Source organism: Zerene cesonia, chromosome 1 (assembly GCF_012273895.1).
Source record: "Zerene cesonia ecotype Mississippi chromosome 1, Zerene_cesonia_1.1, whole genome shotgun sequence".
Taxonomy (NCBI): domain Eukaryota; kingdom Metazoa; phylum Arthropoda; class Insecta; order Lepidoptera; family Pieridae; genus Zerene; species Zerene cesonia.
In genome coordinates, this window is record NC_052102.1 from 7,600,730 (window position 1) to 7,622,464 (window position 21,735).

The 21,735-nt window shown below is 33.7% G+C and overlaps 2 protein-coding genes across 2 annotated transcripts in view; both read left to right on the forward strand.

Moving 5' to 3' along the window:
- LOC119835764 (tyrosine-protein kinase transmembrane receptor Ror-like) overlaps nt 1-3,473 on the forward strand; it is a 4,781-nt gene extending 1,308 nt beyond the window's left edge. The window contains exons 2-5 of the mRNA XM_038360789.1: nt 380-583; nt 748-970; nt 1,375-1,533; nt 1,702-3,473. Of these exons, the coding sequence (XP_038216717.1) occupies nt 380-583; nt 748-970; nt 1,375-1,533; nt 1,702-2,477 (1,362 nt within the window). The 3' untranslated portion in view covers nt 2,478-3,473. The remainder of the gene's footprint in view (nt 1-379; nt 584-747; nt 971-1,374; nt 1,534-1,701) is intronic.
- Nucleotides 3,474-5,626: 2,153 nt separating this feature from the next.
- LOC119829142 (dedicator of cytokinesis protein 9) overlaps nt 5,627-21,735 on the forward strand; it is a 40,117-nt gene continuing 24,008 nt past the window's right edge. The window contains exons 1-29 of the mRNA XM_038351547.1: nt 5,627-5,847; nt 6,363-6,482; nt 6,750-6,922; nt 8,382-8,676; nt 8,752-8,923; nt 9,099-9,306; nt 10,025-10,328; nt 10,701-10,918; nt 11,469-11,659; nt 12,117-12,361; nt 12,597-12,796; nt 13,065-13,185; nt 13,493-13,765; nt 14,172-14,288; nt 14,721-14,903; nt 15,172-15,309; nt 15,415-15,610; nt 15,687-15,757; nt 16,247-16,406; nt 16,618-16,857; nt 17,078-17,195; nt 17,435-17,578; nt 17,866-18,083; nt 18,228-18,464; nt 19,009-19,169; nt 19,681-19,801; nt 20,043-20,135; nt 21,091-21,221; nt 21,575-21,716. Of these exons, the coding sequence (XP_038207475.1) occupies nt 5,800-5,847; nt 6,363-6,482; nt 6,750-6,922; nt 8,382-8,676; nt 8,752-8,923; nt 9,099-9,306; nt 10,025-10,328; nt 10,701-10,918; nt 11,469-11,659; nt 12,117-12,361; nt 12,597-12,796; nt 13,065-13,185; nt 13,493-13,765; nt 14,172-14,288; nt 14,721-14,903; nt 15,172-15,309; nt 15,415-15,610; nt 15,687-15,757; nt 16,247-16,406; nt 16,618-16,857; nt 17,078-17,195; nt 17,435-17,578; nt 17,866-18,083; nt 18,228-18,464; nt 19,009-19,169; nt 19,681-19,801; nt 20,043-20,135; nt 21,091-21,221; nt 21,575-21,716 (5,038 nt within the window). The 5' untranslated portion in view covers nt 5,627-5,799. The remainder of the gene's footprint in view (nt 5,848-6,362; nt 6,483-6,749; nt 6,923-8,381; nt 8,677-8,751; nt 8,924-9,098; nt 9,307-10,024; nt 10,329-10,700; nt 10,919-11,468; nt 11,660-12,116; nt 12,362-12,596; nt 12,797-13,064; nt 13,186-13,492; nt 13,766-14,171; nt 14,289-14,720; nt 14,904-15,171; nt 15,310-15,414; nt 15,611-15,686; nt 15,758-16,246; nt 16,407-16,617; nt 16,858-17,077; nt 17,196-17,434; nt 17,579-17,865; nt 18,084-18,227; nt 18,465-19,008; nt 19,170-19,680; nt 19,802-20,042; nt 20,136-21,090; nt 21,222-21,574; nt 21,717-21,735) is intronic.

Consider the following 21,735-nt stretch of genomic DNA (forward strand, 5'->3'; position numbering starts at 1 on the left):
CATACTTAAAATAAACTAAAAAAAGCGAGTTTAGAAATTTTTGTAAAAAATACTACCTACAGCAGCACTACCAGCAGCCTTTCATTTCTGGAAAAGAATGTTAACAATGAATAAGAAAACGAAATAGTTATTTTTAGCGTTAAATTTATTTTAAATATTAAAAACTTTCCGGTAGACAAAGGGTAACAAATGAAATGAGTGTTTTTCCATGGTCGCTGATAAATATTCATTCAATCGTGATAACGTTTGATACCGACCCGTCACTCCGCCGTCCGCCAAATTAACAGAAAATAGGTCACTCAACACCTACGATAATTAAGAATGGAAAAATGGTTTTATCATTGATGGAGATACTATTAATATAAAAAAATTTTCTTAGGGGGACAAGTCTCTGGTGAGCAGCGAAATACTACCTGAAACATCGGGAACCGACCCATCGTTTATCGGCTCAGGAATCCATGCCAGTGCAAGCGCCCCCGTCATCGTGAGCATGGTCGCTGGCTGCTTCCTATTGCTTCTCATACCACTTGTTGTGTTCTACCTCAGAAAACGAATATGCAACGTCGATGGCAAAGTAAAACCGGTAGGAAGAAACTTTATTACGTGCTTCAGCTTTACATCTAACAACTCTTCATTCCATTCTCATATTAACACACCTGACTGAATGCTCACTGAATCTCGTCATCTTAGTCATACGTGGTTGACGTCGCTTTGCAAATGTCAGCTTAGTATACATTATGTTTGTAGCGTGTACGACCAGGCGAGCCTCTGCTTGCTGAACGGTATATAACGAACCCTCAGTACGGCGTGTGCGGAGCGGCGCCGGTGGCCACGCTGGGGACAGCGCCGGGGTCGCCAGCACCGATTCATGCCAGCGAAACCAACGAGCCCCAAGTAACCCTGCTAGAACGTAGCGCCCTCACATTCCTAGAAGAAGTTGGTGAAGGATGTTTCGGCAAAGTCCATAAAGGTAAATTTACAAAACGATAAAAGATTTCATTGACATTGTTTATAATAAATATCCTTATCAAATTTCTTCCCTTTTGCGCAATTTATATTGTCCCACGGCAATATAAAACAACAAAAAATTATTTTTATCAACAAGCAGTGCCCCGTGGCTAACCCGATCACATGATCGCTAAAATCCTTTTTCCCCCTATTTTAAGAATTGATTGTTCAAAAGATAAACAAAAGTAGCCTTGAATTACTTTATATTTAATACATACAGAAGCACATACTTTCGCATTTGTAATGTTACATTACCTAGACCACCTACTTGCAGCTAATATTGCATAATATACTTATTGTATTTTAATAAATAGTATAGTAGTAAGCTTCCAAAATATATATAAAGTGTAATTCACCGACTTTCAGGTGTTCTGCGTATTAACAATGGTGAACAAGTTGTAGCTATAAAAGTATTGAAAGACAATGCCGGTCGCACTGCAGAAGAAGATTTCGTCAGAGAGGTGTCTATAATGTCCGCGTTCCGTCATCCAAATATTTTAAGTTTAGTTGGAGTAGTGTATAGAGGTAATTTACTTTTTCTATTTATTTAAATATCTCTTTTAACAATATAGCGACATCCTAAATATGTACTATGACTTATTAATGTATCACAAGAATAAGGACCTTTTACTTTCTCAAAATAGAATGTTTTTCGATCTATTCATTCTTACAATTTTATTAACTTTATTCCAGATGATATAAACGCAAGTCCTTGGATGGTATTTGAATATATGGAGTGGGGGGACTTGGCAGGTGTTTTAAGAGGATCCAGAGGTGGCGGGAGAGCTGGACCCACCTTAGTTGAATCTGCATTACTTCACATAGCCCTACAAGTAGCGCATGGCATGCAATATCTAGCTTCAAAACGTTTTGTACACAGGGATTTAGCAGCTAGAAATTGCTTGGTGGGAGCTAATCTAGCTGTTAAAATAGCTGACTTCGGCATGTCCCGTGATGTGTACACATGTGATTATTACAAGATGGGTGGTGAACGTCCAATGCCAGTCCGATGGATGTCCCCAGAAAGTATAGTCTATGCACGCTTCACTCACGAATCCGATGTCTGGTCTTACGGAGTTGTGCTTTGGGAAATTTACAGTCGTGGAAAGCAACCATATTATGGTTGTAATAATGACGATGCTACTAAACGTATCATCAACGGAATACTATTAGTCCCTCCTGAAGATTGTCCGCATTTCGCTTGCAGGCTAATGAGGGAATGTTGGGCAACAGATCCTCGGAATAGGATTAGCTTTGATGAAATATGTAAAAAACTAGAAATAGCCGCAGCGGCAAGTGGAAGTAATACTCAAATAAGATTACCCCGACCTCCTCCTCCACCTCAAGATTCAACTGGATATTTAATTCCTACTAAGCCATCGTGCAATGCAGAATATTTAAAACCTCTTCCCGACTTAGATCCTGATTTGGAATCCAGTGAAGATGAGGACATTGATGACTACACTTGACGTCCAGCTTCAAAACCAGAGTCTCAGTATGTGCCGCGCACTTCGCCCCTGGCTGCCCAAAAATTTACAACCTTCACATTTTTATCTCAAGAAAACATCGAACAATTTGACTGTTAATTGTGTAACGGCTGATTCGTGAAGGAAATACTCAACTATGTTAGTGTGATATTGTATATAATATAGTTAAATATTAATGTATGTCTATGAATTAAAGTACCAGTAATAAGAGCATACGTATATGTATGAATTAAATGTGCCATACAATTACCAAAAAATGATTGAATAAAACGATTTCATTGGATATGGAAATTCATATAAATAATTGTATATTTAGGCTACAGTACTTTGTAAAATGGTGGTTATATTATGGATATAAAATTTTATCTGATCTGAATATGTACCTAAGAAATCAATAATTTAATAATTATTTACCTATTACGTTAATACTGCGGGTAAAAAATATTTATTTATAATTAAATTGTATAGTTGTATGTTATAATATTAAATTTACATGTTAAATCTGTAACGATGTTTAATAAAATTAATAATTGCAATTCATTATACATGTTTGTGTGAAATTGTTGATTAATTGTAATAAGTATTCAGCATTCAATTAATATGGCAAAACCCGATTTGTAAATTTTAAACGTATTATTATACGATTATATATTTTTATAGTACCTAACCAGCAACTCATAAAGTTGCTGCTTCTGAATTGTCTTCACCAAAAAATAGTTTTTAAAAGTATTCCTAAAATTTGATTGATTTGTTAGTATCGGTATAAATATGATTGCATAACATTTTGTGCTTAAATTAGTCAAATATTAAAATTATATAACTATAAAGTCAATATATATATAGTATGACAACGTAAACATACCTAAACATAAGTAGGTAATAACAAGATGCATACTGTGCCAATTTGTATAAATCTATGAAATGTACAAAATGTATCTGAATTTTGGAATAAAAATTATATAATATAATATAATCAAATTAATTTGTTTAATTCTGACAAAGCTTGAATTTCTTCATAAAAGATGTAGGAAATCGAATGAATCGATGAGATCAATTCCAATGACCGTTTGTACAACTGTTTGTCTGTCTGTATTTCTTGACGTCTAAACCACTAAACCGATTAGGATAAAACTTTGAACGTAGGTTTTTTGAGACCCGAGAACGAAAATAGGATTATTTTAATCACACAAATCCCACGGGAACGAGAACGGGATCAGGAGTTATATTTGTAAAGTCCGGGACTGCATATATTTTCCTTTGACTACACAGGAGAAGCCACTAGATTAGCCAGGCGAAAGCTAGTAAATAACATCTTTATTTAAAAATATATTTCCTTAAAAGGCCGGCAACACCTTCACAGGGACTCTTGAGAGGGCTCATGGGCAGTGGTGATCGCTCGATAATGGGCGCACCACTTGTTCGTTAGTCCGCTTTCTTTTAAAAAGAAAAACATATATTTATATTTAAATAAAATGCTTACTTCTTATCATTTAAAAATCACTATGTGTACTATGGAAGTAACTTACAAGATAGCAACATATATATGCCGCTCTAAATAGTCATCTCTATTCCGTTTGGAAAACTAAAGTAATGTTTCATTAGATAACATTTTCCATTTATCCAATACATCACTTAAAAATTAAATGCATATTGAAAATGAAACATTTGATTTATTATGAAAATATATTAATAAAATAACAAAAAGAGTATCTTCTCGCAACCTTTGTGGTAAAATTAATTCCTTTTATTTCAGTTTTTAAATTAAGCCATTTTCAGCTGAAAAAAAAATTAAAGAAATACGAAAAGGCCGAAAACGAAGTGAGGGTCCTACAGAGTTTTTTTTTCCTTTGGAGGCACGAAATCCTAATAATCCAATTACAATCTATAAATATAACGAACAATTTGTATTCTGAATGTTATAGTTCAATGTGACGTGGTGAAAAAATCTTTGGTTGTGGTGTATCATATATTTTACACTTATTACTAATTATACTTTTTTACTGATATGTAGAGTTTGTGAAGTTAGAGTCGGTAGAGTAAGGCCATGTAGATTCAAAAGCTTGGCCCTACATGAGATCTGATATCTTTTTCACAGAGCAAACCTTAAAGTTCGTCTTGGCAACATTATACAATAAATAAATAAATGTTTTTGGTTGAATAAAGTTTTTGCTTTTCCCCAACTTTTACCTTTTAGGTTTGTGTAACGCAACAATTATTAAATGCTTTATATCTTTATTGTTCATATTATTTATTAGGTACCTAACTATGTATAGATCGTCTCCTTGGTACAGTGGTTAAGGCATGAGCGTAGAACCGAGGGGTCCTGGATTCAATTCCCGGTGGGGACGTACAAAAAAAAAATGTCTCGGTCTGGCAGGAAACTGAAGGCTGATAATAACCTACTTGTCCGTAAAGAAAATCGATGAGTGAAACAGCTGTACATCATCTGCCCCATACCACACTAGGGGACACAGGACTTCACTTTAACCATGTATATATATTACACTAGTGGTCCGCCCCGGCTTCGCCCGTGGTATATATAGCCTATAGCCTTCCTCAATAAATGGCCTATCTTACACTGAAAGAATTTTGCAAATCGGCCTAGTAGTTCCTGAGATTAGTGGGTTTAAACAAACAAACAAACTCTTCAACTTTATAACATCAGTATAAATTATATATATTATCATCGATACGTGGTATAGTACTAACTTTGTGGTACAAACTGTCGAGTGTTACTGGTGATATTTCATTTTAGTCTGCTGTTCAGTGCTGCTATAACATGTAGTGGAACAATGATTGTTTCATTGATATATTATTTTCTTATCAATCACCTGGACCGAGTGTTCTGCTGAAAATGAGGGAGGTATTTGTAAAGTTTTGTATGTTCAGCCCCCCACATAAGTAATTTTATAATTTTACTGGTTTAAATAAAAATAGAGTATAGGTATAATATAGTATATGGGCAACACTTATAGTGCGTCGTATACATATAGTTATTTATAGTCCCAAACGTGCTTTTTCTAACTGGTAACTAATACCTACTTAATCTTCTAATGGTTTTTGCATTATCTGTTTAATATACTGTCAAATGTCAAGGCAACTGTCAAGCAAATCAAACAATTTTCACTTTTCAGTTCTCAATTCGTGCCGCCGCAGTTTTCTGTTATTTATCTAAGTAACTATAAATGTAAATTAATTTCACAGTAATTGTGTGTGTTTATATGGTGCGTATTTGTTAAAATATAAATAATGGAAACTATCACATGATATAAAGCTTCACTTTATTGTATTATTAATTGTGAAAATGCCTCCTGTGAATTCTAAAGGAAAAAAGAACGGCACCGAATATGAGGTAAGTATTTATTTATAAGACCAAATAGACATAATTTCGAGTAAAAAAAGGCTAAGGTTCAATAATGTATTTAAACCACTGTAGAACTATTTATTAATAGGGCACAAAGTAGAAAAGTAAGTATTTCAGTATTGTATCTTAAACTATGTCACCTGGCTTTTACCTGTAACTTGAATACCTACGTACTTTGCAAATTAAGATAAGGTATTTTATTAGTGTAAATACACAAATACACAAATGTGAATTAAAATATTTTGTGAACGAAAAATATTTTTTATATTTTATTTTTATTTAAATTAAATGTATAAAGTCTAACTTGAGACATGTATATGACATGTGTTTGAAATTGGCCTGTTAAATATCCATAATATTTACATAACATTAGATGTTATGCATTGTCTGACAAGGTTAAGTACTACTTTGGCTTCTGTTTTCATAATAGCATGAGTTATTTTTCACTTTCTTATACAATTGGCTTCAAGTAAGCTTTTATAAAGCCAAGAATTATGTTTCAGAATATAATAACCACTAAATGTACAGCATTGGATTTCGAACGGTATATACAAGAAAACAAAACATTATTACTCAATGATCCATTGAGAGACATACTACTTTATCCATCTGATGATGTTTCAGTAAGTAGTTGTTTGCAAATGATGTATGCATGTTTCAAATAATTGCTGTAAATGCTCTTTTTTTCATGTCAAATAAGTATAAATTCAATAGATAAACATTTTATCCATATACTTCATTGAAATGCAGTGAATAATAAAAACATAATATTTAAATAATTTATTATGTCATTCCAATTAAGAAAATCAATTAATCATACATTCAGTGTTGTTTGTTGATTTGATAACGAGTGCTTTCTTACATTTTGACCAATGTTTTAATTTTGATAGAGTGTAGTATTGCCCCGAAGATGGAGGACAGTAACAACGGCTGTTCCAGACGTCAGAACGGCCGCAACTTGCCCTCTTCTCACAAGACAAGCCCTGCTCAGCTATGCATCTAGTTGGAATCTAGTTCACTACAAATACAGCAACTATTCAGGCTCTTATCTAAACTTGCCTAGGTATGTTATTTTCCTGTTAAGTTATACATATCTCGTTTGTTCTATTAAATTGCTGGAAATTTATTTGTGTACCAATAATTAGGATGAACAGAAATCACAGAATTATCAAGTATCAATAATACTTAACAAGGTATTTAGTCAGTTAGTATAGTAAGTTTTGACCGCCTACTTGGAACAGTGGTTAACGCGTGAGCGTAGAACCGAGGGGTCCTGGGTTCAATTCCCGGTGGGGACGCACAAAAAAAAAAAAGTCTCGGTCTGGTAGGACACAGAAGGCTGATCACCTACTTGTCCGTAAAGAAAATCGATCAGTGAAACAGATGTACATCATCTGCCCCATACCCCACTAGGGAACACGGGACTTCACTTATTTAGTCAGTTAGACAATTTATCTCTCTTAAGTTGTTTAGCTCTAAGGTATATATTACATATAATGAGCCTAAGACACTTATCCTTATATGGGCCAGACAACTAATATTTTATAATTTTCTATGTAATAAGTAAGCTTTGAAGTAGTCGGACTCTTTTTTAATGTCAGATAAAAAACAATACTTAATATTTTCTCTAGTTTAGCATATATTCATATTTAACTAATTTTTTTTTGTTTTATTTTCCATAATAGAACACAAAAATATATGCCTATATATCTTAATTAAGACTGATAAGTCAACATCGGCAGACTGGTCCATTTGCCCCAGTTTGGCAAAGGCCTCCTCTATTATTATTTAGTCTCTGTTGATTAGGGTTTGATCGGAAAATAATAGTGACTTTAGAAAGGAACAATCTCCGCATCATAATGAATGCTAATCATAGAGTATAATCATAGAACATAATTGCAAAACAAACCAATTTTAGAAATGCTTTGTTGCACATTAGCAAATCTATTAGTATTGAATTCATGGTCAGATTCAATGTTTGTAGATTTGAGTAAAAATTTTGAAGGTCAATTTATAATTGTAAGGTCAAGAATATCTTCCATTTAAATATTAATGGGTGGCATTTAAACGTTATTCATAATAAAATGCAGTGTTGTCATTTTGTTATATTAATAAATAAATTATTCATATTCATATTGTTGATGACCATTTGTCAAACTTAAGAAACACATTTACATTTTTTGTGTATATGTCATATATACACAAAAAAGTAAATGTGTATTCATTTGTAATACTGCTCAATGAAATCATGCATTTTAAGATATTACTGTTATAAATGGATTGATCCATTAATAAGAAAAACTTAGACATTGTGATTGTTGAATGCCATTGGGAGGAATCAAAAATCTGAGTTAAATGTGCATAGTCATTAGTATATGTAATTGTTATATTATATTGATGTTTTCAGTAAAAAATTTGAAGTACTAGACAAGCTATGATAGTAATTATTTAACATATTAAAATAAATTCCAGTTTTTTATAACAATTATTAAACAATCTCCATAATTAATTATTAATATCAGACCCTTAGATACCAAACTACCTGTGGAAGTGTATGACATAGATACTGAAACAGAAGGTGATCATGAAGCTCAAAGTAAAATTGATATCGGCACCAAAGAGGGTTACCTTCTCAAGGGACCTGAGATCGGCTCAGATAGGATATTCAGCAATCTTGCCTCCAAATCATTTAAGAAACGGTACTGCTCAATGGTAAGAGAAGCTGATGGCACCTACATACTTGAAGTATACAAGGATGAAAAGAAAACTGACACAAAGCTCACAATTGTAATGGATTTCTGTTCTGATGTTGTCCGAGTAAGTAGCATAGCTAACTTCTCATAGGTGATAAACAGCATATTCAGTTCTAATTTTATTGATTATTGTTTAAAGAACACCAAACGAGGAAGATTCTGCTTCGAGTTGCGTATGTCAGGAAATAAAGGATACACATTTGCTACCGAAAACGAGGATGAGATGAAAGATTGGATAAATGCTTTCACGGCGGCTCTCAAGAAAAATCAAGAGCAAGACAATCATCCCAACGACGAAGTATTAGATAAAGGTAAGAGAAAGTATAATTTTATTTATTTACGTGTCTACAGTATACAAATGCATAGATGTCTCTCCACCTTCGTATCTACAAAAGGTAAGTAAAATATTATAATATATATTTGCACACACTGATATTTGAATACCTAATGTAAATATTAATTTTATATATATTTTAATTATTTCAGATGCAGATATATCCTTAACTGCCGAACCTCCTCCCCCAACTTACGGCACTTTAAAAGGTCTAGAGCACAGTATGAATCCTTTACTCATGCGTTATTCGAGGGAGACTGATTTGTCCATAGCAGCAGCTCGTAATGAGTGTCGTTCGAATATTTTTAATCTTCCGTACAAAAGAGCACCTTCTCCCGAACCTCAGTTAGAACCGTTCAAGTAAGTTTTATCATGGTTAAGTACATATATTTTTTTTTCGTATAAAATCTTATGAATCTATTATTGAATAAATTGCTTTATAAATCTGTTATTGAATCACTTAGCACAGTTCAGTAGGTTTTTTTACTGTATATTGTTATAATGTAAATTTAAATAAAATTTTATTTCCCTCAGGGCGATGTTATCGCCAAGCGATAAAGCTCTAAATTTTAAAAATAATACTAAAAAATTTTTAGGAATATTCCAAATGGGTTAAGCCTGTTCTCTGATAGGAGATTACGCTTATTCATTACTACTATAATGAGCTTATTATATTCTAACGATAAACTGTGTTGCAAAATAACGCTCTCATTTATTTAACACACAACATTTTATTCATATGAGATGTTTTTGATTCCATTTAGTAATATACCTTCCAGATAACAAATACATCACTGTGTATGCATTGTTTGTTTAGGAGATTAGGAAAGTTGGGAATGAGTATGTCAAGTATATTATAATTTATAACTATGTTGTTTGGTAAAATATGCTAGATACCTATACAAGATATTGATTAAATTCAAAAGTAATATTTTTAAACGTTTCATTTATATATTTTGAAAAAATACTTATGTTCCTGATTTTATTGTTTTATGTATAAGTCTATGAAGTTCTTAAAATGTTAATCTCAATTAATTAGTAGCTTACTACATTTCGTTCTTCTCTCATTGTCAAACAGGGAACATTTTGGCCAAAGAATATTGCTCAAATGCGAGAGTCTAAAGTTTAGGTTACAAGCGCCCATAGATGGTGATAAGGAATTGCTATGTCAAGTGGAGCCGTATTACACGTATCTGGCGTTGTACGACGCCCGAAGCGGCAGAAAAGTGACGGAAAACTTTCACTTTGACCTCAACCACGCCGCCGTGAAGGATCTAGTCAATGAAAACGAGTGCACAAAGTCATTAGTTGAGAATTTTAGCTACGATGTTAAGTTAGATATTAAACAGATATCGGATGAATGGTTTAAGTCAAAGAAACAGGTAAAGTTCGATATTTATCTTTAATGATTATTGTAGATCAATACAACTGTTGAACTATCGCGTTTTTAACGACTACTTGTCTATATAGGTCAGACCAGGATATGCCTTGCAAGAGATCAACATTTGGATGAATATCAGAAAAATATGTGTAAATTATCTTTGTATACGATCTCATGATTAAAAATACAATATTTATTTAGTTTCCAATTACTCAACGAGACAATATCTCTATATAGCTTGTTTAAAGTTTCTTGTTGTCTAAATAATAAATACCACTATCTGTTGTACTGTTTAATAAACAAAACAGTACATTTTCCTAGTACACTCTCATTACTGTGTTATTTTGTTTAATGAGATGTTTGTCCTTTGTAGGTTGTTTTATCAGTAAACAATCCACATCCTGATCTGTTTCTGGTGGTGAAAATAGATAAAATCTTACAAGGCCATGTTAGTCAAGTAATGGAGCCATATCTCAAAGCGACAAAGGATCCTCGACTGGGGCTTAAAGTGCACAAAAATGTTCAAGCGTATGCAAATCGCGTGGGAAATTATAGAATGCCATTTGCTTGGGCTGCGAAGCCTTTATTTAGGTAAGAATAAAAAGCCAATTAAACAATTTTGAAAAGTTTTAAAAGTGTAAAAATATTCAACACTGCATTATATCCCATGAACTTTTGATAAAAAATTTGGTTCATATTGTATATCGTAGCCAACAGCTAAATTAAATATTCAATTCGGAGTCGAGCCTCTTTAATAAACGACGCCATTTTATTAACAGCCTGTATGATATCCAGTCGTATGGTTCAATATAACATTTAATGAACTAATTTACGACTAGGCTCGGCGTATTATCAGATAGGAAATTTTGTTATAAAGTCCAGCGAGACATTTAAATAAAATCGCGGTGTGATTTTTTTTTTGTTTGTTTCTATTAGCAAAAATACGGTTTATAATTTCGTTAAAATAACTTATTTATTTAAACACTTTATCGTGCTGCCAAGAAAATACAAAAACAAAAACAAAACTTGTACTTAAAAAAAGGGAGATACAGCACAGAAGGCGGTCTTATCACTTATAAGTGATCTCTACCAGGCAACCAACTTACCTAAATTATAATAATAAAAATTTATTTGTTTCTAGATTATACAGTAATGACTTAGATACAACGCCAGAATTTCCAGCAATATATCGGCAGGAACCGAACAAAATGTCAGATGACGATCTATTGAAAATTCTGCTGGAATATCGAAAGCCTGAGAAACTAGCGAAATTAACTGTGATACCTGGATGGCTCTCAATTAATATACAACAGAGTAACGAACAAATACCCAGTACGTTTTTATATATATTTTTTATTCAACTCACAATATCAAGTATCTATATACGCATTTGTATGAAAGAAATCTAAGAGTTCGCGGATCATTTCTGTTTTATACAAACAAAGTGCTCTTAAACCGTTGGATCGCTGCCAACACTTACTGATCATTTATGAATTGCTCAATTGTATGGTAGATAGCGTAATCGTGGTAACATTACCTCTACTTTGATCTTTAATAATGTATTCGTAGACTTTTTTGGGATTGTTTTTTCAAATTGTACATACATATTTTTAAATATTTAACTCGAATGTAACCCATCATATCGAAAGCCCATTTCACTATATAACAGTGTCACAACGATAGACAACAATCTCGCGGAATGGATTTAAATTTTGCGGTAGATAAATAAATATAATATTATTTATTATATATACATAAAATTCATTTCAATGGTATAATTTTTTTATAGATTGTATGACGAGTTCATACGCAGCATTGAAACCGTTCCCACTTCCGCCTACATCGCCGCTCACGTTAGAACTGGCGACTTTCAATCTAGAACCAGAGCAGCCATATGCGGCGTTCATCCATCATCTGTATGTTCGACCACTATCGTTAAACTTTGAATCGCAGAAGGTGTTTGTGAGAGCAAGGAATATTGCCTGCACGATTGAATTGAAAGATAATGATACAGGAGACGTTAGGCCTTTGCAGGTTTGATTTATGTTTTTTATTTACTAGAACTTTGTTAGATATTAACCGAGATACATACAAATTTCAGTTATAGTTTTATTACTTCATGGACAAACTCATATAAAGTACCGAATATATTTAATCCATTACTAATACTTGTGGTGATTGTGTTTATTTACCAAGCTGATAGTTGCAAGTAAATTGTTCTATAGAATTATCATAAAATTGCATTCAACAACAATTATGTCTTTATCAGGTTATACACGGGCGGCTCGGTATGACAAATCAGTACAAATGTTCAGTTCTTCACCACAACGCTAACCCCACGTGGTGCGACGAAGCTAAAATACGACTTCCCACTACTATAACGAATCAGCACCATTTACTATTCACCTTTCATCATATATCCTGCGATCTTGCCAAGAAGAATGATACAAATGTTGAGACTTGTATTGGGTAATAATTTTAGTATAGAAAATATTTAGTATTTACTTTAGCCCGCGGCTCCGCACGCGTTAAATTCAGACTAAAACCCCCTTGCCCCATTCTTTTCTATGTTATTATACATATAACCCTTCCGCTTGAATCACATTATCTATTAACAAAAACCCCACCAAAATCTTTTATTTTATACTCTGTAGTGAAGTACTCAATGATTTTAGAAAATAAATCTATACAAAAAAAGATAATCATTTAATTAATAATAATACATGTTTTATTTTAGATATGCCTGGGTACCATTATTAAAAAATGATAAATTCATAGATGAATTTATTAATCTGCCTATCGCTACACACTTGCCATCCGGATATTTATCTATTCAACCACTGGGACTTGGAAAGGGGGTAGGTTTTATTCCTTTACTTAGGAAAATCTCAAAAAAATACATTATTCTGAACTGAAATACCAATCAAATACTCAATGAATTGAAAATTATTTATGAAGTTCGTAAATATTGTTTTTAACACATTCTACCTTATTACAATCACAAGAAATATATAGAAGATTAGTTGAATCATTTAAAATAAAAAAAAAATGATAAAATAAAAATGATAAATGACTGCAAAACAAATTATATTATACTACCCCAGCTACAGCTACAGCTAAGCTCAGCTCATTAAAGTAACAATAATTGTCTTTTGGCCATTCCAGAACACCGGCCCCGAAGTTGTATGGGTGGAAGGTGAGAAGCAACTCTTCCGTTGCCAACTAGTCCTCGATTCCACTGTGGGAACACGAGATCAACACTTGCACAATCTGTTCAGTGCTATCGAGAAGCTAATGAAGACTGCCTCCCCTCCCACCAGCCCGTCCCCCCCTCCTTGGAATGACGTCACCAATGCGTTGAAAGCGGCTCACGCCATACAGCTCAGCTCACTTGTGGCTTTCTTGCCTACAATACTTAATCAGCTGTTCGACCTTATGGTGAGTGCAGGGTTATTGTATGTTGGAAATTAAAAACTTTTTAACGGATTTTAAACGCGATTTATTCATTATATTATTAACCCGACGGAGAGTCTCCCCGTGACCACGCTCGCTGTAAAGTGTTCGAAATGTCGGGTTAATAATATAATGAATAAATCGCGTTTAAGATCCGTTAATAAGTTTTTAATTTCTAAATGTATAATACTCGCGTAAAATCAAACACAAGAAAATACTATATTGTATGTTGAATAATTTTATTAGAAAATTCTATATCTCCTTGTCGATTATTTTATTGAGATAAAACGATTTAATTGCTAAATGTGTATTCATAAATTTTATTAAAATTAATGATTTTCACATGAATCTCAATTTTATGTATATAATTTCGTTAATTGCAATTTTTCAGACGGTAGATAAAGGATACAACCACGACATGGGATATCAAGTAGTAAAGTTGATCGTTCAATTTGTACATATGATACATGAATATGGACGAAAGGACTTACTGGATAGCTACATAAAGGTAATATTTGTACTGTAAATGAAAAATTTATGGACCGGACTAGCTGTGCCCCGCGGTTTTACCCACGTGGTACATGATGTTGTATAGCCTTCCTCAATAAATGGGTTAACTAACACTGAAATATTTTTTCAAATCGGATCCGTAGTTCTTGACATTAGCGCGTTCAAATAAACAAACTAACTCTGCAGCTTTATCGTCGTACTTATCCTACTATATCCTACAAATATTGTATATAGTGCGAAATTTTGTAAGGGTGTGTGTGTGTTTGTTGCTCTTTCAGGCAAGAACTACTGAACCATTTTATCACGATATTCCTACGGGATACGGACTTACGCGGGTGAAACCTCGGGGCGCAGCTAGTAATATAGATAAACAGTTAAATCCTTTTTCTCAAAATTTGTTTTCTAATAAAAATAACTTTTTAAATTACAGTACGTATTTAATTGCGTCGAGTTTAAGTTACACACAGTGCTCACAGCGCCGCTTCATATGTTTGTGGAACCGTCGCAACAAGACTTTCTACTGGGCCACAAGTTCATGCAGTATTCTGGCTTCTTTTTCGATATTATCGTTAAGAGCATGGTGCAATATTTGATCAATACTGGACGTATTAAGGTATGAAGTTCATATTTTAATTGTAACATTTTTTTTTGTTATATGGTAATCTCTGTATATATAGAATTCTCGTGTCATAATATTTAGTAACCATACTCCTCCATAACGCCTGTACCGATTTTTATGAAATTTTGTTGCGCATATCCTGTAGGTCTTAGAATAGGCCAACATCTTTTTTTGCATACCCCTAAATCATAAAAGTAAGGCAGAACAGCGTGTGCCGGGTCAGCTTGTTAGTATATATTTATAATATTTGTGTATTTTACAGATGTCTAGGCACGAACGTTTTCATACGGATTTGTTAGACAACATCGATAAATTAGTGAGTACGGTGGAGCCGGCGTACATACTACAGCAGCCAATGCAAACACACATATTTAATAAGAACTTAGCACTATTTCTCAAGGTAAAATGATTTTTATAATTTAAATCCATTCCATTTACTATACATACTTTGTAGTGGTTTTTTGAATGTTTTCATTAATTTATGTATATTTTTCTGTCTTTTCAGTCGTGTCTTTCATTCATGGATCGTGGTTTTGTGTTCCGACAAATAAAGAAATATCTAGAGAAGTTCAAAGCGTGCGATCCGAAAGCTTTATTCGATTTCAAGTTCACGTTTCTACAGACAATCTGCTCGCATGAGCATTATGTGCCATTCAATTTGCCTCTACCCGCTAATAAAATTGCGAAAGACTGTGATGAAGGTAGGAGTATTCGTTGTAAAGAATTTATAAAAAAATTATTTAAAAAAATGCTTTCTAACCATCAACTCGTTTGCAGAACCAGCAAAGTTAAAGTTGACGGAAGATTTCATCATGAGACATTTTCTGGCTGGAATTCTATTGAAACAGGTGAATAAACGTGAAATTACTGTTCTTTGTTTTGCCTCTTTGGATTTCATTATGAATAATTTCCCATCAGTTCCATCTTTCTTTTTTACAGAAATTAATTTGAGTATAAACAAAATAATGTATCCCTATGTTCCCTAATATAATTTTCTCCAAATAAATAAATACTTACAGAAATCGAGATTCAAAGTGATAATTATAATAAATATACTTTAAATAAACTAAAAAAAAGGTTTAATTGATAGAATCAAATAATGTCGACATAGTTTATTTTATCCTTGCGATACAAATTAGGATAATGTAATACACATGAAATTATTATATTGCCACCTATCCTTGATAGCTTCGAATTAAATGTGTCCGTTTAGTGGATCAAAATGAAATATAAAGGCGACGGTTACATACATACAAGTAAAGTGTCTATATATTGTTTTGATATAAGGGTTTACGTATTATATAAGTATATAGAAAATAATACTAACATATAAACAGGTGGAGCAATCACTACGTGAGGCGCCGCAGAAGCGTCGCGTGGCTCTGTGCGTGCTGCGCGCGCTGCTCACGAAGCACGAGCACGACGACCGCTACCGAACGCGGCAGGCCCGCGCGAGGCTCGCTCAGCTGTACGCTCCTTGGCTTTCGGTTGTACTCGGTGAGTGTGGGGTTGTTCTTGTAATGGTGTTTTAAGAGGCGATTAGTTTTCGACTGATTTGAGATCTGTCATTGCCCTGTTTTGATTTTTAAGTTAGACTGATATAACAGTTCATGTTCTATTCGAAGCGGAGATAAATAAAATATTATAAAATTATATTGAGTAACTGATAATTTTATGTCTCTTTTTAAAAGTATTATTGCTTTGTCAGATAATGGCCATCGCCTGGTCACCAAAATTCTTGCGAGCCCCGTTTTAGAAAATGGCCATGACAAAATCGACGGCGATGCGACCACGAATCCCATAATCAGCAACGTTCAGAAAGAGATCGCCTCGGCCAATAGCACTCCGAGAAGAAATCGATTAACATTACACTTTGAACATACGCCCACCAGGAATTCGGGTCACTTTAAGGAACCACCGAATATATCCAACAATATGTATGGAAAAGGTACATCTTAGGCATCCTCTTGCTGACTAATAATATGTTTCCAAAATAATGATAGATGTAACTTGTTTTCTATCATTCTTCACTACTTCCCTTTAATTATTAAATTATTCCTACCAGTTATTTTATTATTTAGTTATTTTCTTTTCAATGTATACAATATATTTTGTGAACATTTTATCTCATCACTAGTTTAAATACAAAATATTATGTCTATTTGTAGATAACGCAAACAATATGTCGCATAGCTCTCTAGAGTCCGTGTCCACAATGTCGGGAGGAGATTCGCTTCCGAGAAATGCTCGATTAGATTTGAGCGAAATTGGTGATCAAGTTAACAGGTAATTCAATGTGTTATGTAATTTTTTTATCAAAGTTTAATCATTATTAATTATGTAAATTTCTTTTATATATATTTTTGCTATACAATACTACATATTTTGCTATACAAATACTATAATTTGAAATGAAACGACATTTTAGAATGCGCGATGTTTTTGTTGATTCACTAGTTTGTATGTAATTTAACTTAAACTTGTAATTTTATATTGTTTTTTGTCATTGTCTATATATTGTATAGATTTGGTGTGATGTCCGCGGAGGAGGTTCGGGATGTGCTTTTGTGTTTCTTGTTTGTGTTGAAATATTTGGACGAGGAAAGGCTCGTTGAGTGGTGGAAAACACATTCGCCGGCTCAGCAGCAATCGTTCTTTAATGTTTTGGAGTAAGTGTTGCCATTTTTGTTATGAATGTAATATTAGATGTTTGAATTAATGAACAGTGGGCTATAACGGATTTGTAAACTAAGTTGGGGATTACACCCATTGTTTGTTTTATATTTATTGTGTAGGATTTGATTTTGTGATACTATACTTTTCGAAAAATTTCGTTTTTCATCGATTTATTTTTTTTTTTTTTTGTGGATATTAGTTACTTTAAAGAAAATAACGTACGTTGAGTAATATAATTTTTGCAAGACGTTTTTTTCATACTAACAAATTGATACTTTAGAATATGCGCCGAACAATTTCAATACGTTGGCAAAAAGAAGATACTGTCAGAGTTAAAGGTGACAACGCCAGAGTGCACAGACAAACTGAAGCCCGCAAAAGCCAGGACATTACCCGCAAGGATGAGTCCACCAGACTTCTCCAAAGAACCGCCCATTATTGTGGAGAAGAACAACACTGTGAATAGAGAGAATCTCGTTAACACGTCAGCCCCCACAGGTGTGTATAGAAATTATTAATAATTTATTTAAGAAAAACTATCTGAATCAACCTCGGAAATATAGAAATATCCTTGTGAAAATTAGAAATTCCTTACAATTTTTTTGGTGATTTTATATAATCAGGATTCTTTTGTTTCCTCAGAACTGGAAGCGATGTCGGAACATGCAGTATTATCAGCCGGTTGTCTTGCAACGGAAGTAGGACTCACAATAATCGACCGTTCTTGTCTCTTCATGAAGAACATGGGAGCAGCAGAGGGGATAGCGGCTAAGCCCTATTTGAAGTTGTTGCAGTTACCACAGAGTGAAACGCTGTATAAACATTTGTTTGCAGCTCTAAGGGCGTACATCAATCAATTTTCCGAGACACTTTTTGAAGGTATGTCTGGGTTTATTAATATTTATTAATTTTTGAAATAATACTTTTGTACAGAATTCATTTAGGAACAGATTAATTGACTTTTGGCTGTTAATAGTGATGTGATATAACATAATATGAGACTATATTTTGTGCTTTATCTATTTAATCCAGCAGCATTATTTTGTTATTATCTGGAAGCGCTACATTTACAGCAATAAGACTGGATTTTGTACTTGCTGTATAATAGTCTGGGTATTTTTCTTATCGTGTTCAATAAAGGATTATTCATTTATTACTTATTAATAATGAATTTTATCTATTTATTTATAATATCCACTTTACTAGATGTCCAGAACAAATTGTCTTGAAGATAAACTCTTGATAAAAAGGAAATGAAATATTTACTAGACTCAAATTACAACTGTCCAGAATTGAAGATACTACTTAATTAATTTAAATTCTGTATAACGACCAACATTCCCCTTTATTCTTATTTCTAGTATAATAGTAGAGTATGGATCTTTTGAATTTTAATGTCTAGATTTGGTACTTTCCTAACCAGGTGGTAGTGCATTATGCGCGGGCATAGTGGGTGCAGTTGTGAAACTGTGCGAGGCTCGTGCGGCCTGGCTTCGACGGGAGGCTGCGGCTGCACTATACTTGCTGATGAGAGCTAATTTCCAACATGCTACTGGAGGCAACCTCACCAGGGTGCATCTGCAGGTATGTGGAGACGAGAGTTGGAGTAAACGGGCGTAGTTTGATGGAAATTTGAAAGGGGGTTTGCAGACATTGAAGTGTTAACATATAATGTTATCTTTCATAAAGTGAAATCCAGAAGCAGGATATGTTTTATAAAAATATTTAGCATTAATGTTATGTGTAAGTAGTAATTTTTTTTTTATTGTCCCCATCGGGAATCGAACCCAGGACCCCTACGCACACGCGTTTACCACTGTACCAAGGCGTCAAAAAAGAAAAAAAAAAAAATGTCTCGGTCTGGCAGGACACAGAAGGCTGATCACCTACTTGTCCATAAAGAAAATCGATCAGTGAAACAGATGTATATCATCTGCCCCATACCCCAGTAGGGGACACGGGACTTCACTAAGTAGTAATTTATTGTGAATCTATCTACGTATCTCTTTCCATGTTTGCGTTGTTGGAAAAGTATGGAAATTTTAACATGAAAAGGTAACAGCCGAGTCGTTGAGTATTGAATTTAATTTTAAAGGTCATAATCGCCGTGTCGAAACTTCTGGATAATTCAACAGCATTGAACTGCAAACGTTTTCAAGAATCACTATCGGTTATCAATTGCTTCGCTACGGGAGACAAAGCAATGAAGGGGACCGGTAAATATACACCATTACTTCATAAAGCCATTTGATATGAAATTAAATTGTTGTTTTTCTTCTTCAATAAAATCATTTATATTTGAGGTTCTGTATACAATTCATCATTCATTCGAATGCTTTTTATGGAATTAACAGAATATTTCAGTACGGTGTATTGATTAAATCCTAAATATTTTTCCGTCGTAATGAACCTGAAAATACTGTTTTTTTGTATTTCTATATCCGCATTATTAAACAGGTCTTTCAAGCGAAGTGGCAGAACTAATGCGGCGCGTGCGCACCGTAGTGGGCGCGCGGGCAAGACTCGCTGGAGCCGCGGGTGGCGGCACCGGTACGTTGTTGTGGATATACTTTTCGATACTATATTACCTATTGAATGTTTTTTAATTATTTATACGAATGAAACTGAACGTTACATCTTGTTTAACAATGTATAATATGACTTGATTTTGTGTTATCTGTAGAAGGAATCTAATAAAATTACATTTATTATTATTGTAATTTCATAAAAATATTCATTCATATTTCAGCTCTTGTAATCTTAATTTGTTTATTCGAACTAGCCAGGTAGCTTTTAAGATAAGAGCTCAACAAATTTATTTGTTTAACATGTTACAAGTAACATATAAAAAGAGAGTCACAAGAATCACTTGTGGTATTATTATAGTCTATCCTTATATTATTAAGCTGACTATTCTATTTCTTTAAATTGTTAGTAATATCTTGTTAGAATTGAAAAAATATTGTGACATGAGATAGTCCATTTATCGAGTTAAAAAACCGAGAAAATTTTTTTTTACATAGCAGATGAAGTTGCATGTACAGCTGGTAAACTATACAGTAGCAAACACCAGTTCAATTCACGTATTTGTAATTATTTTACACTAGCATCACGCTACATGTACGCAATGATTTATTTGCATACTCTATATTAAGCCAAACATACATAAATATTGCGGAACGGAACTTTTTCTTTTAGATTTTTTTGTAACTGTTCGCCCCGGCTTCGCCCGTAGTACATAATATATGCCTATTTCACTCAGCGGAGTCGCGCTTTCTAACGATGAAATAATTTTTTGTAAAAGATCTAGGTTTTTGCGTGAAAACGTTACAAACATAATACAAATATACACAAGTATCATCGTTATGATTTTAGTGTAGATCTGCACTAATAATACTACTATATATAATATAAATAATAACTAATATTGTTCATAGCTATATGTACATATATCGGCATCTCTTGTATCATATTCGTAGCAAATAAAGATTGTTGTCACATCCAGGTGCAGGCAGCATCCAGCTATCGGAATTGCAGTTCGCGCTGGCGGCGTCGTGCCGCGCCACGCCGCGGCTGCGGCACGCGTGGCTCGCCACGCTCGCCGATCTGCACTCCAGGAATGCGGACCACGACGAGGTATAACCGCGTGCATTGTTTGAGTTGACATTTGATAATAAGAAAAATATTTATCAAATTTATTAAATATGAATGGTTACTTTATTTGGTTTACTAGCTGCGCGCCGCGGCTTCACCCGCGTAAGTCCGTATCCCGTAAGAATATCGGTATAAAAAGTTGCCTATATGTTATTCTAGTTGTCCAACTGTCTACGTACCAAATTTCATTGCAATCGGTTAAGTAGTTTTTGCGTGAAAGAGCAACAAACACAGACTCATCCTTACAAACTTACGCATTTATAATATTAGTAGGAAGTAGGATAGGATAAGATATATTAATTCGTTTGATTATTAACGGTAGTATTTTTCTGCAGGCGATGTGTTGCCAGCTGCACATAGCCGCGCTGATAGCCGAATATTTAAAGCTACGCGGTGCGCAATCGTGGGGCGCTGATGCGTTCGCTGATATATCTAAAAACATTCCGAATGATGAAACAGGTCTCAAGATCGATGAAGGTAAGTAAAACTAACAATA